The sequence below is a fragment of the Oenanthe melanoleuca genome, chromosome 6 (genome assembly GCF_029582105.1).
Source record: "Oenanthe melanoleuca isolate GR-GAL-2019-014 chromosome 6, OMel1.0, whole genome shotgun sequence".
Taxonomy (NCBI): Eukaryota; Metazoa; Chordata; class Aves; order Passeriformes; family Muscicapidae; genus Oenanthe; species Oenanthe melanoleuca.
The window spans coordinates 17,171,062-17,188,294 of record NC_079340.1 but is presented as its reverse complement, the minus strand read 5'-3'; the positions used below and the strand labels follow the sequence as shown (position 1 = coordinate 17,188,294).

The 17,233-nt window shown below is 41.1% G+C and overlaps 1 protein-coding gene across 1 annotated transcript in view; it reads left to right on the top strand.

Annotated features, from left to right (window-relative positions):
- Positions 1-17,233, top strand: part of ANTXRL (ANTXR like) — a 55,911-nt gene that overhangs the window by 14,560 nt on the left and 24,118 nt on the right. Inside the window, exons 6-14 of the mRNA XM_056495066.1 lie at positions 1,781-1,860; positions 1,974-2,042; positions 2,246-2,326; positions 2,430-2,490; positions 8,414-8,512; positions 10,757-10,826; positions 11,668-11,746; positions 14,682-14,777; positions 15,465-15,503. Coding sequence (XP_056351041.1) covers positions 1,781-1,860; positions 1,974-2,042; positions 2,246-2,326; positions 2,430-2,490; positions 8,414-8,512; positions 10,757-10,826; positions 11,668-11,746; positions 14,682-14,777; positions 15,465-15,503 — 674 coding nt within the window. The remainder of the gene's footprint in view (positions 1-1,780; positions 1,861-1,973; positions 2,043-2,245; positions 2,327-2,429; positions 2,491-8,413; positions 8,513-10,756; positions 10,827-11,667; positions 11,747-14,681; positions 14,778-15,464; positions 15,504-17,233) is intronic.

Sequence of the window (17,233 nt, the reverse complement as noted above, 5' to 3'; positions counted from 1 at the left end):
TACTTCTAAATGCATGATTCATGGTGTATTGAGATCAGAGAAGACCAGCATGATCCCAGATCTGACCACTGCAGAATGCAGACCAAACCATAGCAGCCAGAGCTGCCCATCTTGCACCAGGAGACAGGAATACCACATTTTCTGGTCCTTTCTATCCTGATGCTCTCAGCCCTCTCTGCTTTGTGGTCCCACATCCTTGCTCTCACTAATGTAGTTGCAAATGATAGTTTTGCATAAGTGTGAATGCTTTTTGTTCAGATTCTGAGCTGCTAAAATGTGCATTTTCACTAAATTTTGAGAGGAAAGTGTATTTGTGGTTTTTGTCTGTGCTGAATGAAGACCTAGTTAGTTAACAAGACTTGTCTAGTTCATACCTTGGTGTGAGGTTGTTCTCATTTGTGGGCTAATGGTCTCTTAGGAAGATGGAGAAACAGATTGTTGCCTTTGTATTAAAATAGTCTGCTAGTGTAAGAGCAGCAGCTCTGCACAGTGTTGCAGAATTTCTGCCAGTAAAATCAGGAGTCCTGAAGTGAAAACAATTTTACTTCATAGTTTATAGCTAAGAACTTATCAAGTATTCTGTAAATTGAATTAGGAAGGAAAAGGAGTATATGAGATCTGGATTTAGAAGGTAAACTACCAGGGAAGAAACAAGCATTGAAAAGAAAACAAAATAGAATCTCCAGTTTTTTTCAGCATTTTTCAAGGGTACTGGGTACAATTTAAAAAAAATAAAAGGAATCCAAGCTATTTTTATCCCCAAGTTGCAGGTCATTTTTTTAAGATTTATGTCTGTGTCTGACATGACATGGGAAGGACTGTGTGGCATAAGAAACCTGTCAAAACTAATCAATCTGTAATTTCAGACAGTATGGAGGAAGACACTTGAAATTGTAACAGATTATTTTGAAAAAATAACAAATGCTTGCCTGAAAGTAACATGTATGTGTATTTGTTACTTTCCTTAAGAACTATGGACTCAGAATGGTTGGTTGAACCAGAGTTTGCCTGTTAATTTGGTATAACTTTGTGAACAGGTTGCATTTTTCTAGGTAGCATTGTATTCTATACTGCATTGCATATATAGATATCTGCAGTCTGTGCAACCTTTTTACGTAAGTTAAGATGGGTTATGAGATATTGTATCACAAGAAATTATTATTTTTTCTAATGAACATCATCTTAAGGTTTTATATACTCAGAATTCCTATGGATTTGCCTGGAAGTTCTTGTTTGAAAACTGTAGGGCTGACCTCCCATAGAAGCCCATTTCATGCCACGTTCAGTGGGGTTGCTCTTTCCAAGCCTGCTGGGGGAAAGGTAGGATGTCAGGAAAGCTCCTTTTGCAGAGGCATCTCTTAATCTCTTAGCACAGTCTCTGGACAATGTTTATATAGAGACAAGTTGGTCAAGAAAAGAGAGGAAAGCTGCCCTTCTCTGCGAGCCTGTTTAGTCAGTTCTCCATGTGAAAGCTTTGTCTGTAATCTTGGTAGCTGCTCTATTTTATTCACAACAGAGAAGTTGGTGTGTGGACCTTGCTAGAGCAGCACTCTCCCTCCAGAGATGTGACCTGAAGGTGCACAGGTTTTGGCTCATTGCAGGTCTTGCATCTGGCCTTCAGCTGCTGTATCCCCAAATCCATACAAAGCAGGCTGGGAGTCTGGCCTTGTGGGTTTGTGTGTATTTGTCAGGAAAGAGGATTGCCTCACTCCAGACGTTTTCCCCACTGCTGAATCCTGTGCCATGTGTGTGCAATGTGCTGTGAACTGTCCTCATGCAGGAGTCCGGACCGCCAGTGTGATCATTGCCCTGACGGATGGAGAGCTGCAGGACGCTCAGTTTTATTATGCAGAACAAGAAGTAAGGCACTTTTATCTTTATCCAAACTAATTTTTGTCTAACCTGTACACCTTTACTGCTGACTCCACTGATTATCCAGCTTTGCACTTAATGGAAACTCTTGGGTTTTTTAGGCCAACAGAGCCAGAAGCTTTGGAGCTATTGTTTATTGTGTTGGAGTGAAAGATTTCAATGAAACTCAGGTAACTTGCTTGTTTTCTCCTGTGTTTTTTCTGTTATACTACTTACTGTACAAGTAACAGCGTCAGATGAAGGCATTTATTTAATTACTTGAGGCATAAATCATTTCATGTCACTACAATGTCTTTTAGCAAGTATGAAAGGGCCTGGTTTTGTTCACTGTAATTTTGTTTTCCTCATGATTTATGATTGTCTTTCTTTGCAGCTGTCAACGATTGCTGACAGCATCGATCATGTTTTTCCAGTTAAGGGAGGCTTTTATGCCCTTAGAGGAACCATTGATTCAGTAAGTTGGAAATTCTGAAACACAGCAAAGGGTGCCCTTTCCTGCAATAATAAAAGATAGATGAAAATGGTTACCAAAAAATGCCCTTATCTGTATCTTTTAGATTCTGAAGAAGTCTTGCATTGAGATCCTAGCAGCTGAACCATCCAGTGTTTGTGCAGGAGGTAAGTTTCCACAGGAACTGTGTGTTAAGGCAAATGAATGACACTGATGAAATGTCAGTAAATACCTAATATGGTACTGGAGCTGAAGTCTGTGGATATGTTAGAGCATCTTCTCAGGCCATGGCTATAGCCCTACATGCTCCTTCTCAGCTTGAGAAAAGCATTCTGACAATAAGCTTGTAGCTGCTGTGGCTGAGTACCAGTTTGGAGACTGGTACTGGTACTGGTACTGGAGGGCTGACAGAGGCAACACTCAGCAAATTGAGGGTACCACCTTTTAAAAAATCTGAGAGAGAGACAAGAAAAGTAATAGAAAGCCAGACTGACAGAGGTGGTTTAGGGTATAAGGCCAATATCTCACAAATTTCTGGAAAGACTGCATTCCCAGGATCTGCTAGGACTTGTCAGCAGTTAAAACAAGATTTTTGCAAAAAATATGCAGAAATTTAAGGTTAATTGAACTAAATATAATTTGCTGCATAGGCCAAGACACCTCTTGTGTTTTCCAAAATGCTAATGTTTTACTTATTTGAAAGAACCATTATTCTTTATAATAAACATGAAGGATACCCAGAGGAGTTGTTGATAATTTCATGCCTTTCATATCTAGTATATTTAACTTGGATTGTTCTGGTTTATGTTAGCAATTCTCTTGCTGTGATTTTTTCCACTTTAGAGGCTATTGCAGCAGAGTAAGAGTGACACCATAAGTTTGCTGGAAGGTACAGTTTTCAGCATGGTTATTTAGCTCTAGTGTTAGTGTCTTGTGTTCATTTCCTTGTACATTGTAAAAAAGGAGCACATAAAAAATGGCAATGATGCATGAAAGCCAACCTTGCAAACATAAAATATGAAACTCGGGAAAAATTTAGTATCACAGAAGAAAAATTGTTCATTCTTCATTTCCACATGTCAATCACAATATGATCTTACCCTGAATGTTTCAATTTAACATGAAATATCCTTGTGTCTCTTGAATCATTCCTAAGTATATTATCATGGACTAGATGCAAAATCTCATCCATAGAAAATTTAAAGCAATGATTTTACTTTTAAAAATATTGTGGAGTTGATTTAAAAAATAGTTTTAAAGTTTTGACATTTAAAGCTTTTTATTTCATAATGATACTTTCCTATTTTTGCTTAGTTATTGTATACCTGACAGTTTTTTTGTGCAAAGCTTATTGCAAGCCATCCTGTTAAAAAAAAATGTCTTTAGCTACATAAAAATGTCAGTGTTCCCATAGGAGGGATTTCAGTAGTATTCTTGAAATTGTTTGGGACAGTGTTAAGAATATTGGAATGTTGAATTTGAAACAATGTTTTTCAAATGGAATGTTGAAAATATTTTTATGGAGTATTTGAGAAAATAAATTCTCAAGGAAAAAAAATTCTTTCAACAAAATGAATATATTTCAGAAAAGAGTAAAATTTCTGTTTTTTCCAAGGGATAGTGTGCTCAAACCACTTCATTTTTTGCTAAGCTTGCTAGGTAAAAAGTTTATGACAAAAAAAAAAGTTTATGATTAAAATTCCACAAGCAAATTTTAAAAATAGTTTGCCTTAAAAAAAAAAAAAAAAAAAAAAAAACCAGCAAAAAACCAACGAACAATATTGTTACATTACTTGGATCTGTGGAATTTTTTATTGTCTTTGTGGCTTTCAAACAAGACCAATATAAATTGGGCAGAATCAGTTTCTGTGTAGTGCTGCTGACTCAGCAAGGTCCTGGCTCTTTTTTCACTTCAGTTCTGAGGTTTGCCCTCTCCCTGTTGACCAAGCAAGGGCTGGTTCATGGTGAAGCTTTGGTGCCCAATCTCCACATGCTTGAAGGTTTCTTTTTAGCAGCAGAGAGCCTGAAAATGGGAGGAAGCCAAATCTGCAGCTCCACATGGTGTACACTGTTTGTGTACCATTATATTTAAAGTATTAAAGTCTTTAGCACTAAGAATCTGGCCTGCAATAACATTTATTATTATCCCTCAAGCCACAGCTGAAATTACCTCCTGCAAGAGGTTTTACAGCATGAGGCTACAAATATTTACATTTGTGCTTAGATTTATTATCCTTTATTATCCCACTTTCAACACAGCCAGGGGTTCATCTTTATAGCTGTGTGCACTGTCTCCTGGAAGCAATCTCCTGGGATTAAACAACTTTTTTCATGGTAATGTGAATCCAGATCTTGAGTTCAGTTCACTGGACAATTATAGTGCCACTCTCTATGTAATGTGTTTCACTTTTTTTATGTGCTTCATTTGGACTTTACTTCATGGGCTTCACTATTTTTTGCATGAATGTCAGAATTTTATGCATTTTAAATTTAGGTCATTACAGATATAGTTTACTGATCATGTATTATTCTGTCAAGATATATAGCCACTGAAACCTACATCAATATATCAACACATTTTCTTGGTGAATGTACCCACTGGCTGAAAATTAGTACCTAATATTTTCTAGAATTTCATCATTCCTCCTCTTTTAGATTGGGAGTGTGTGTTTGTTTGTTTAAATACATAATAGAAATTTTCATTTCAAAATTATGATTGAAAAATAATGGACCTTTGGAGAGAGTTCAATATATTGTCACATTCTCCAGCAAAGATACTTGTCTGTTTACAGCCTTGAAATGTGTCTGTCCATGCTTTTTGTACGAAACTTATCTGAGTGAGGAGGTGATAACTGGTTTAGCCTTTATTCAGCATTGCTAATAGTTTTTACAATTTGGTATGAGATCACAAGGTTTTGTGTGGAGCAGTGGAAACAAGTTATGATCAGGGCTTAAAGCAGGGTCTGAGCCACTCCTTGTAAGTGTTCTCATAATTACTGCTGCCTTGGTGATTGCTGGTGATCTTGGCTTCATTTTTCACTTGCCAGAGGTTTAGTAAAATGCTAATGGAACAATTTCTATGTGTTGACAATTCCATTTGGGACTCTGGCTTTCTGTGACGAAGTTGTCTGGGAAATCCAGTTACAAATTGATCTCATCGTATTGTGACAGCTATCTGATGTTTAATGCTTTTTGACCCTGCAAATTCATTGTCCCCAGTGTGGAGGGAGCAGTGTAGTGGGTCCTTCCAGTTCCCTCTGATTTAAAGTGACCAAGACACGCAGCCTGTAAACAGGCTATCAGTGCAGAATCAGAGGTGCCTCATATCCCGTTTGACAGCATCATTGCTTTGATTATGCTTATGGTACACAGATGTGATTGAAAGGTTTTGTTGGATGTGGCATCCTACTGGCCACATCAAGTACCAGGTGTGGATGCAAGCAGTCAGCTTCTCATCAGAGTCAGAGAAGCGGAGCCGACAGCAGGGCCAGCGCACACCAGCTTCAACCTACCATTCGCTGCCAGCGCCGCCCGGTTGTTTCAGTGCTGACCTTTTTCCCTTCGCTGTCCTGTCAAAAGCTGCAATCCACGATCTGACAGTAACTAAGGAAGAAAAGGACGCAGCCAGAGCCAGGGCGCAAAATTAAATGGAATTAGCCATTTCAACAGAGTGTCACCCAGAACATGTTAATGCTCCAGAGCAGCGAGGGGGCAGGCTCTGAACAGCAACAAACACAGCTCCAGCTGTTTACATTTCCCTGAAATGTGTATTTTCAGCTTGTCTTGGTGGACAGGTTGCTGCCCAATCACTTGTTCACAACTGACTGTGCAGAGTGGCAGTCACAGTGAAAAGAACGGCAGGAGAGGTAAATTGTCCTGACAAGATTAAACTTCTAGATGTGGCTTTTACCTTTGATGTCTTGTGTTGAAATTTTCTTCCTTGTGGCATCTTTTTGAAGCCACTGAAACAGCCACCAATTAAGTGTTTGCTATTGCTGCCTTTTAAGCCCATTAATTCATGAGAAGGGGAAGAAAAATTTAAGTGCAGTTTTGTTTTAGCAAGCTTCTTTTAAAATATAAAATTGAAATTGGGAAAAAAATGTCATCTTGGCTGGGTGTTCAAGCTGCTGTGAAATGGACTGGCTACAAGCAAGTCTGCCAGTGTGTGGTCCCAGGCAGGTAGTTCTGGTGGGTGGGCAAAGCCCCCAGGGCTGGTCATAACTCTGAGCTCTGCTGGCAAAAAAATGGGATGCACATAATTCTCAGCATAGCAGCTGAGAATGGCTCAAGACATTCATCTGACTAAGAGTAACTCAAGATTCCTGTTGGAGTAAGAAGCAGATGAATCTGCCCTAGAGTACATTTTCATTTGTTTAAAAAGATGCTCATTATCCCCAGTAAGAACCAGGATGTATAAACCTTCTCATTAAAAAGAGGCCAAATTGTGATGCTGGATTTGTGTATCTGGCTCTTGGTGTGCTCATTGAGATTTCTAATTTTATCATCTTTCTTCAGCAAGGTACCTAAGCACATGTTACATTTCAAAATGCACTCCAGTAGATACTTCCTTTTTCTCCTCCCAAAATATCTTCTTTGATTCCCATGTACCTTGTGGCTTTTGTCAGTTCAGAGCCCAGCTCTAGAGCAAGTTACCACAATGAAAACCAGAGTATGGATTTCCAGTGCATGATTGTAATTTGTAAATGCCTAGCCCAATTCACCTGGAGTAGCATCTTGTGCCTAGTTTGGCAATTCAGGCTCACCCCAGCAGAAGGGGGATGTGGCTCTGTGTTGGGCTTCACCTGTGCACAGTAAAAAGGAGAGAAGAATACCCAACTGTTGTATTGTTAGATCTCTGAGAAGTGCAAACTATGTTAGCATAACTATAACTATGGTTACTAAGGAATAACTTCAAAAGCTTGCTGGGGACAAGCTGAGGAAACAAAGCCAGATTTCTTAATACTTTTCTTCCTCAAGTGACCTTTCTATTTCTAACTGTGTGGGGTATGGTGACAGCAGGTGTCTTCATGCTAAACAAACTCAGCAATCCTACCTCTACTTGTCTCTATCCTTCCCTTCTCCTGCACATTTCTACTTCTATTAGATGCTCAGCCAGATGTTACTGATCTCTCTGGCAATAAACAGAGTTACTTTCTAGGCTTATGAGTAAGCTCAGGTGCACTGCAACATGATCAGTAGTGCCAGTAGTGGAGAGCATGTGCAGTTGGGATCTCACTTCTGATAGCACCCTTCCTGAACTGGCTTTACTCAAATGCAAAACTGCTTTGTCAGTAAAAAGGCTATTGGAATGTTTGTGAAAAAACCCAAACTTGCTGTGGCTTCTGCTTGCTTGAATGAACAAACCATAGTTGCTCATCACAATGTCAAAAATCACAGATGCCTCAGGACTAAAGGAACAGAAGTTGTGACACATCTCTCCTTGTGCCTCTGGTGGTTTCAGCTGCTGGGCCAGGGATGTGGGGGAACAGCACAAAGAAATTGGCAGTGCCTGGGTCCTCAGATATTCCCACACAGTGCAGATTTTAGTGGGGTTGTGCATGGACTCAGTTATTGCATGGGCAGGAGCACTGCTTTTTCCCAGGTTTTATAATAGAGACAAAGCTTTCTCTCTGAGCCACAGGAGATTTAGGGGGGGAGTTCTGTCTGTCAGCATCTTCCTGAACAGAGCTCTGCTGAAAGCCTGGTGCCATCTGCCATGAAGATTAGGGGGAAGGACTGGTAGAGGTGGTTAGCAAAAGTGTCTGTCCCAAAAGCCATGGAGGAACCATGAGATAACATCAGTCAAGTCAGACTTAGTTTTATTTTGGTACCTTTAAGGCATTGCAGTTCTTTGTTGCACTTGTGGGAACTGACTTGAGACCAAGAGGAGACTCTGAAGCACTAATGCCACTGTAGCACTCTTGGACATTGCTGCTGAATAGAGGGAGTGCCTGTGTGGATGGTTTATATCAGGCACAGGACAGAGAACAGTAACTGTCATGTTTTAATTCAGGTCACTCCAAACAGAAGTGCTGTATTTGAGTTATTTCTCATAAATAAATCATAAATCTTCTGTGTTTTTGCTTACAGAATCCTTTCAAGTTGTGGTAAGAGGCAACGGCTTTTATCATGCAAGAAATATTGACCAGGTACTCTGCAGCTTCAAGCTCAATGACAGCCTCACTATCAGTAAGTTTGCAATCTGTTGTATTGTGGTGACCACTGTGGCTGTGTCACCTCATGGGCCACGGGCCAATTCTCATCCATGTTAAGGGGAGTCCTTGCAGCAGATGTGAGAGGGAGCTGGGGTAGAGGTGTGCACTTTAAAGAAGCTTGAAATTCCTCCTTATTCAATGCAGTGACCTGTGAGCATTGTGGTGAGTGCTTGCACAGGGCATGCTGCTGCACAGTGACCTTAGCAGCACTGCAGTGATTGATGCACATGGGTGCTGCATGCAGCAAGAGAGGACTGGGGATCAGGTTTTAAGATGGACACTTAAAATTGCTTCCTAGTCCCTTATTCATCACCAGTAAAAAGAAATATTGCTATCTTGATCCCCTGGTGGATCTCAGAGTTTTTATTCACCAGTTCAGGAGACAATTGCCATCAAGCCAGGCCTCCCAGGCACGCTCTGCTCCCTGTGACACCCATTGCTGGTCCCATCACAGTGACTGTGTAACATGGAAACTCCCTGTCATTGCTGTGCTGTGCTGTTGTTTGCTGTCTCAGCAGCCAAGCAAAGGACTGAATGACCAAAAAAAGATGGAGTGTCCAATTTCTCAGCAGTCCTCTCTCATTCCTGAGAAGCTGTGTGTGTCTGGCAGAGTGAAACCTGGTGTGGGGAGAGGAGCTCTGCTCCTTTTTCATATATGCCACCCTTGTGGCCTGAGCACAGTAGAGGCTTTCATATGCTGCTGTGGCCAGACTGGTGCCTTCCCAAGCAGGGAATTCACTTACAAGAGGGAACACATGAATTGCTCCTTCATTTCCATCCCACTTGTCTATGTTGGTGCTGCAGTCAGTCAGCTCTGGTGGTCTTGCATTTATTACACTTACAGATATGCTTTAACCAGGATTTGTTTTTTGTGGTTTATCAGTTAGACAGACATTTTGCTTTTTCTTCCCTGACCTCAATCATTAGCACCTTGACTGGACTTCACACTGTGAGTGCTGACCTGGGCGTGTAAATGCACAGGAGGAAAACAACTCTGATTCCATTCCAACTCCATGCTGTGTTTTCCTTGGGTTAAGTTTGCAATAGATCTTGTCATGAGATGCTGATCTATGCTGGCTTTTTTTTCCCTTTCTAAAACATATCACTGTTTTCCATGCCTTCATCTCTGCCATGGAAGGGAAATGAGTTCTGTCTTCAGGTATGCTTGAAGTGGGTGAAGCATGAAGGAACACCTCTTGCATCTGCTGTTGCTTGAGTTAATTTTTCTCCTAGATGAAAAGAGTAAACAGGCCTTGAAATTATAAATAAGATGGCAGCCTTTGTGAGCCATTTATTCCCTTTGGTTTGACTCCTGTAGACCACTCTTTCTCCAGGCTGGCAGCACAGTTGCTTTACTGGCCATTCAGAGCTGAGCTATAGTCATTGGAGTGATGTGTCTGCTTGTGTGCCTCAGCTCCCCCACTTTTGGTGGAATGGCAATGCAGGGCCTCCTGTCTGTATTCACAGGACTTGGCTTTCTGGATGTGACTTTTGAAAGCACCAGGATTAACACTGCTGAATTGTGGAGTAGGGGAATGCAGGGAGATGGGAGAGGAAGTGTGCCCTTGTCTTCACCAAACTCTTATAAATGTGTGTTGTGTACAGATGATGCTGCCACAGAGGGGAGGTTGGGTCCAGGAGAAGCAGCTAGTGCAGAGCAGATCTTCATGATAACATCAGTCATGGCCCCTCTCTGCCCATTTCCTGTAAATGACCAACCATCTCTTGGGTTTGGTTTTTTCCGTTTCAGCTCCATCCTGTCTCTCTCTCCTTTTTCTTGGGCTCAGACAGTGCAGCCTTGGATTCTCTTGTGTTTGGACATGGGTAGACAAAAATTGAACCCTAAACTTTTGAGCCCTTGAACTTGAGGGGTCAGACTATTCAGTGTGAGTAGAGGTTACACACAATTTTCAGTTAATCATGATGAATACTGCTCAAAGCTGAATTCCAAATGGATGGTCACTGCTGTCAGGAACAGAGACAAACTTCCAATTCTTAGCTGTGGTACTTCTACCCTGATAGCATCATGTTGTCATCAACATGAATGGTTATTCTGGTACTTGGATTTGTCATCAGCACCACTGGGGAGTATTGGTACTTGCCAATATATTGAGTTAATCTGTGGCTGTCATTGGTGTCAGCACTTCTCAAGGGGGTGGCCTGCTTGAAACAATTTATCTTTTTTTCATCCCTGATAGTTATATTAATTTCCTTTCAGATGAAAAGCCGACTTTTGTTCATGACACATACTTGCTTTGTCCTGCCCCAGTGATAGAAGATGCTGGACAGTGAGTATTGCTTTCCAGCATGTGTTGAAAGTGGACTTCTGGGTGAAGATGCCAGTACTGAGCCAAGGGCTAAGGATTTTGCCCAAAGTGGCAAACTAATAAATTTGTGTGTGTGTGTGTGTCATATTGCAACCATCTCCTTTGTGCCAAATGCTTTCCTAGTATGAGCCAGCACAGCTCTATTTAATGTTGGGTCTTCAGCACAATGTAACCAAAGGTCTTTATGGACCATGGCCTCATATCATAGAATCACAGAATGGTGATTCTTCCTCTCTTCCTATATCCTGTTGTTTCAGACCAAAAGGTAATTAAATTCAAGAGAAACTTTTAATTTTGGTGGAAAGGCGATGCTTGGTTTGAATTTCTTTGCTGCTATTGTGTATGTTGCTTCTTATATTTTGCTCTGCTGTGTCTAATGTTGATATCTCAGTACAGGTGTTCTGGATTTGCTTGGATACTCAAAATAACATTCTGATTCATTGACAGAAGGGTTTCTTTAAATAGATAAAAAAGTTTCTTGTGCTATCTACAATAGTATTGCTGTTATCTGAAGCATTCTGTCATGACTCAGTGTCCTAGTGCCCTTTGCCCCGGGTGAGATGGAGGTTTTTTAATAAAGAGCATATGTCCCAGCTCAAATAAGGTAACATAAAAAGGATGGCTGCTGGGCAAGGAGGGAGACAAATGCAGGTAAGTGCCTGAGGCCATGAGAATGCCCTGACTCAACAGGATGTGCTCTCCATGCACACTCATAAACCAACGGTTAAACCACAGACAGAGTAAAGGTAACAATGGGTGTAAATATGACACTAAAAATAAACATATCTGTTTTGTGCTCTAGGGTGGTTTTCCTACAAGTCAGCATGAACAACGGGCTAACATTCATCTCCAGCTCTGTCAGCATCACCAGCACACATTGTGTAAGTAATTCCAATGGGGCTTGACAGAGGAACCATGAGACCTTGGAAAGAAATGGTTGTTCTTCAGGCAAAGCCTCCTTGAGTGAGCCTGACCTCTCTGCAGCTTGTGTGTCACTGCTACAGAGTGGATCCCAGCAGCTCTTGGGAAATAACCAGGACTACTTAAGATCAAAGTATTGTTATTGATGATGGATAGATCATAATAGATTTTTTGAGTAAAAAATTAGAATAAGAGGCACCCTGCCCATTCCTACCCCAGGAGAGGGATCCTCAAAACTAGGATCTTATCAGAAGGAGATCTGAGAAAATGATTGAATGAGAATCAGGGAGCAACACTCTATTGAGCCGTAGGGTCCCTGATGGGATCTGGGTTAGAAGGTACAGCTGTTAGGACCTGTATCTGGAAAGGCCACAGAAGGAAAGAGGACAGTGATGTCTGTCCTGCATCACGCGGTCAGAAAGACCAGGTGGAGTGTCAGGGACAAACAGCTAGAAGTGATCCTTTATCAAAATCTGATTTTTAGAATCAAATAAGCAAAATTAGAAAGCTAATAGATAAAAAGCTGTCTTCTTTGCCTTGGGGTAGAAATAAGGCAGTGCCCATATCTGGTGTAAGCAAGTACAGTAATTAAATATGTGACCTTGTGCTTGTGGTCTAAACCAAGTTGGCTGAAGTACCTGATAGCAGTTTGTATCATTGTTATTAGTGTCTAAAGGACTTTTATAGCCTGTGCCAAATGCTGTCATATTGGTTTGTAATCATTGTTGGCCATTTTGACAGCTAAGAACAGAAGGGCAGGAATGCAGATAGAGGCGATGGAACTTGTAAATCTAATTTTCTGATATTTGCAGCAATGAAGGTGGGAAATACCACACCAGAATGCTGGAACAGTCTGGGTTGCAAGGGCACAATGTAACAGAGATGTGTTTGTTCCTTTATGGGGTTATTTCTATTTCACTAAAACTTTCTTCCAAATTTTCCATACTGAGGAGAGATATTTTCACATTTAATTCCACTCTTTTACCTCAGGTACAATAAAACCTTTCAAGTCTGCAGTGAAACACAAGTGTTAACTGGTGCATTTAGTTACCCATATGTAATCTATTTCTGATGAAGACTGAAGTCTCAACCCTAACTGGGGTTCCTAAAGGCCAGAGCATGGATGGAGGAAGCTTTTGCTTTTGGTAGCCTTAGGATAAAAAGAGGAATCCAATCTCCAGTCATGTCAATCTCTGACAGTTTTCAACCAGCCTCTTGCAGATTGAATGTGAAGGAGGCAGGAAGCCTGATTTGCAGCTGATAGAAAAATACTGTCTCACTCCTGTATGGTCCCATAAGCAGGGAGTTGGCAGTTCAGTCTCCAACTTTGTCTTTATTTCATGCATCTCACTGTTCTCGTTTTAGACTCCCTCCATTTCCTCTCCTCTCCTGTTTCCTTTTCTGTGGGTGGCAGTCAGCTGGCCTGCTCAGCTCTCCTCCCCAGCTGGTCCTTCTGTCTTTTCTGTACAGTAAGTATCTTCACTATAATCCTAAAGCCTCTGTGTGATCCTCGTGCTTATTTCTGTTCAGCTGCATGAAGCCTGCTATTTTCTTTTCAAAGTCCAGCTTCACTATGGTGCTTTTGTATCATTAAAATCATTAAAAGAAGACTAGCTTCTTGCTGCCAGCAGCTCCTGAGCTACTGCTGGCAAATGTCTCAGCAATTTATATGTGCAGTTAGCACAGGGAAAATGATGCCTGGGAACAAAGGCTGCAAAACAAGGAGGTAATGTGTGTTTGGAGTAATAGTAGCAGTGGTACTGCATTGCTACTGTGCTTGGATTTGTTTTTAAGGAGGGCAGCAATATTTCTTAAAGTTGTGCTTGATTTTTACTCATCCTTTTCTCAGCAAACTGGCTTTACTGGAAATTCATTTTTCTTCAAGGATCTGCTTTCCAGATGCATTAGTGCATTGTATGTGGGGCCATGGGAGGACCAAAGAGGGGGGTGCAGCTGGGTACTGTGTCCTCTAACAGGACTTGTTTGAGCAGGAGTCTGGCACATGTTGGATCAATCCAGCTGCTCCCTGACCAAATGAGGGTGAGCCACATAGCATATCCTAAAACAGGTTGATTTGTTGTGTCTATAACAAAAAGCCCCAGAGCACTGTAGGGGTGGTGATGCTGTGACACAGATATGGGACACTGGGTTACCTGCCTAAAAGCATGGAGTAGGAGCTGGGTTTGTGTTTGTCCCATATTGAACATGTCAGTCCTGAGAGCTCTATGAATTGGCCTGAGAGAGAGATAGGTACCATCTAAGTCAGTCATTCAGATCTCACCCAGACTTTGCAAAGCTCTTACCAGCTGGTTCTTTCCACCCTCAGGCTTTCCATTGTCTGAGGGGAAAACAAATGCACTTGGAATGGTGAAGGGAATCCCTGTTGTAAGAAGGGGCTAAGCATCAGTTTCTGGTGTCATGGAAATTCAGCAAGTAGTTTCAGATTTATTAAGGTGAATCTCATGGACTTTATCATATAGAAATCACTTTTGGAATTTGGCTTTTTTCCCTTTATCCCACCTATCTTTTGAAAATCTCTTACAGCTTCCTCTCTTGCCAACTCTTCTTTCTTCAGCCTCATTGACAGACTTTTCTTCAATCTCTTTTCACATTCTCCTTTGCCCTGGGCTTTCTTTTAGTTTCCTGCTATCTAGTGGGCTATAAACACACCATAAATTTGTACATAAATTATACATATACACACTGCAAAGAGGAGATGCTTGCCATGTTTTGTGGCTTCAGATACTGATGTGATCCTAATGATAATGGTGATTGACTGCACAATCTACCTGAGACCTCATAGTGAAGGAAAGCTGACTCTAAATGTGTAATTCAGGACTCCTGCCTTCTTTGAGACATACAAAGGTAACTCAGAAATAATTATCTTGCTTGCAGCTGACTGGGACTATCCTTTTCATTGCTCTTCTGATTCTCTTTCTGCTGCTGGCTCTGGCTCTTCTGTGGTGGTTTTGGCCCCTTTGCTGCACAGTGGTAAGTACAGGGGTTTTTTATTCTGTTGACTTGGTTTCATCTATTCTCTGCCAAAGCACAGAGTTGAAGTGTTGGAGTGGGTGGTTAACCTTGCTTTAAAAACGCACCCCATTTGTAAAGCCCTGATTCAACAATTTTTTTCAAGTGCATGTTGAAGTTACTCTTGCCTGGGTTTTTGATTGTTTCAAGGCCTATGTGATTTTTGCATTGAATGAGAATTTAAAGAAGCTCATGGATGTGACTTAAGTTTCTGTAGGGATCAAGACTTCTTTTAGACCAGCTTTGAAACCTGCTGCATAAAAGTGTAATTGATGGAATTTGTGGAATTGATGTGGAATCAGTGGAATTGATTTACTAATATGTGCATAATATTTACTAATATGTGCATAAGGTCCTCTCTAAAGACAAGAGCTAGGGGATTTTTTGCATTTTGTTGGTTGGGATTTCTTTAATGTATTCAGAAGACCTGCAGATTCTGGGATAATATCTTTGCATTAACTTGGTAATTACATAGTATTTTTCATCTCATCTGGGTTTATTTTCATTGGAGCTAATGAGAGCATTGAATGGGGGAAATGAAACAGAGTGACTCATTTGTGACATGGGCAAGAAAACAGAGAGGGCATAGGATTGAGATGTATGAACCCTACCATTGCCTCAGATTTCTCCATTATTTGTTTATTCCAGGTGATCAAGGAGCCGCCTCCACCACCGCCTCCAGAGCCTGTAAGTGCTATTTGTGAGCTGTGGCACTGTCTGCAGCCTCTGTAGTGAATTCTGTGCTGCCCAGGAATGTCAGCCCTGTAGGTGTCTTAATGACACCTTACAGGCTGTGAGAGGAAGTCCTCTGGGTCAGCACAGTTATTTCTGCCTTCTGGCCTCTTTATATACGTACAGCAGCACTGTTTCCAGCCAGGGTGAAAGCAGTTGCATAACTCAAAAATGCACAGGCCAACAGTTCCTATGGTGTTTTGTTCCTTCTGATGTGCATCAAACAGGTGTGTGAGCAAATCTTTGCTTCCCAAGCTGTGCTGACAGCTGACCCTCCTCCAGTAATGCTGCCATTGTTTTCAGCAGGAGTTTAGCCTGGATTGGTAGTAAGGAATAGTCTGGCAGCTGGAAAAAAAGGACAGCAAAGGCTACATTCTTGTGGCTTTGCTACAGGAGAAGAGGCAAAAGCCTGCCCTGGCTGTGGCTCTTCTGCAGAGTGACCTTTGGAAGGACATTTAGCCTTTCTCCATTTAAGTTTTGAGCCATTTGAGGCAGGATTGTATTTAGCTCTTTTGGGGACACTAACTCACTGACCCTGACCTCAGTTTAGTTTACCATACTAGTTTCATGAAAATAACAGTAGTAAATAAAAGCACCTCCAGAGAAAACTTATGCCTGCCTTTATTTCTTTCCTAGGCATAGACAGTTAAATAATGGAAAAATACTTGCCTAACCCACAAGACAAGCTCATAGTTTACTGTTAACTTGCTGTAACTTGGCTTGAATTTAAGGAGGCAACCACAGCTGCTGTTTTGAGGTTGCTAAAGGCCAGCACTAGTGTGTATGTGATCCTATTACTTGTCCTGAGCAGCAGCACTGTGACCATTTAAATTCTGACTGCACACCAGAATTTGTGCTGGGTTTAGTGTGATTAGGGCTATCACAAAGCCTGCAGTTGCAGCCATGCTGCATTTGAAGGAGGTTTCAGAGAGCATCACACCCCTGCAGGAATTCCAGAGGCTTTGCAATTTTAAACACAATCAAAGAGAATGAACTGATGTAAGCCTCCAGGAATAACAAAGAATACAGATGTTATCCATCCCTTTCCTTGGCCTTGTCTTTATCCAGTATGGATTGTAATAATCATGCATTGTAATAATTGTAAGTATGTAATGGATTTCATTATATTTAGTATTAGGCTCCCTAGGTATGCTGACCTGCTCTTCAGCTGATACAGTGGGGTATTGCTACTATTAAACTGAATATAGGTGTGTAAAACTTGCTCTAAAGCACAAGCATTAGATTTCCATGTGGTAGCTGTTAATGTTGATTTGCTGTGTGTTCAGTGTAGGGGATATTTGGTATAAATCCTTATCAACTGGAAAAGTATCAGCTGTTACTATTGAATCTGTCTTGGTGTAACTCATCACTGCATTTTCTGCATAGCACAGTGGCAAGCCAGTATACGTACAATTCATCTGTACTTTCCCATTCCTTACAAATCCATTGGGATTTTGGAGTTCAGTGCATATTTGATTAAATAAAAGCAGTCTGTACAAGAGGAATAGGCAATCCTCTCTGATTTCCCTAGTTAAAATTGCACCTGCAGAGACAAGAGATTTTTTTGGCTTTTGTCAGCAAATAAGCATAACACACAAAGCCAGTTATCCAAGGATTGGACCATAGGATGTTCAGCTGTTTTCCTCAGTTTATGCTTTTTATGTGAGAACAGCATTAATATCTCC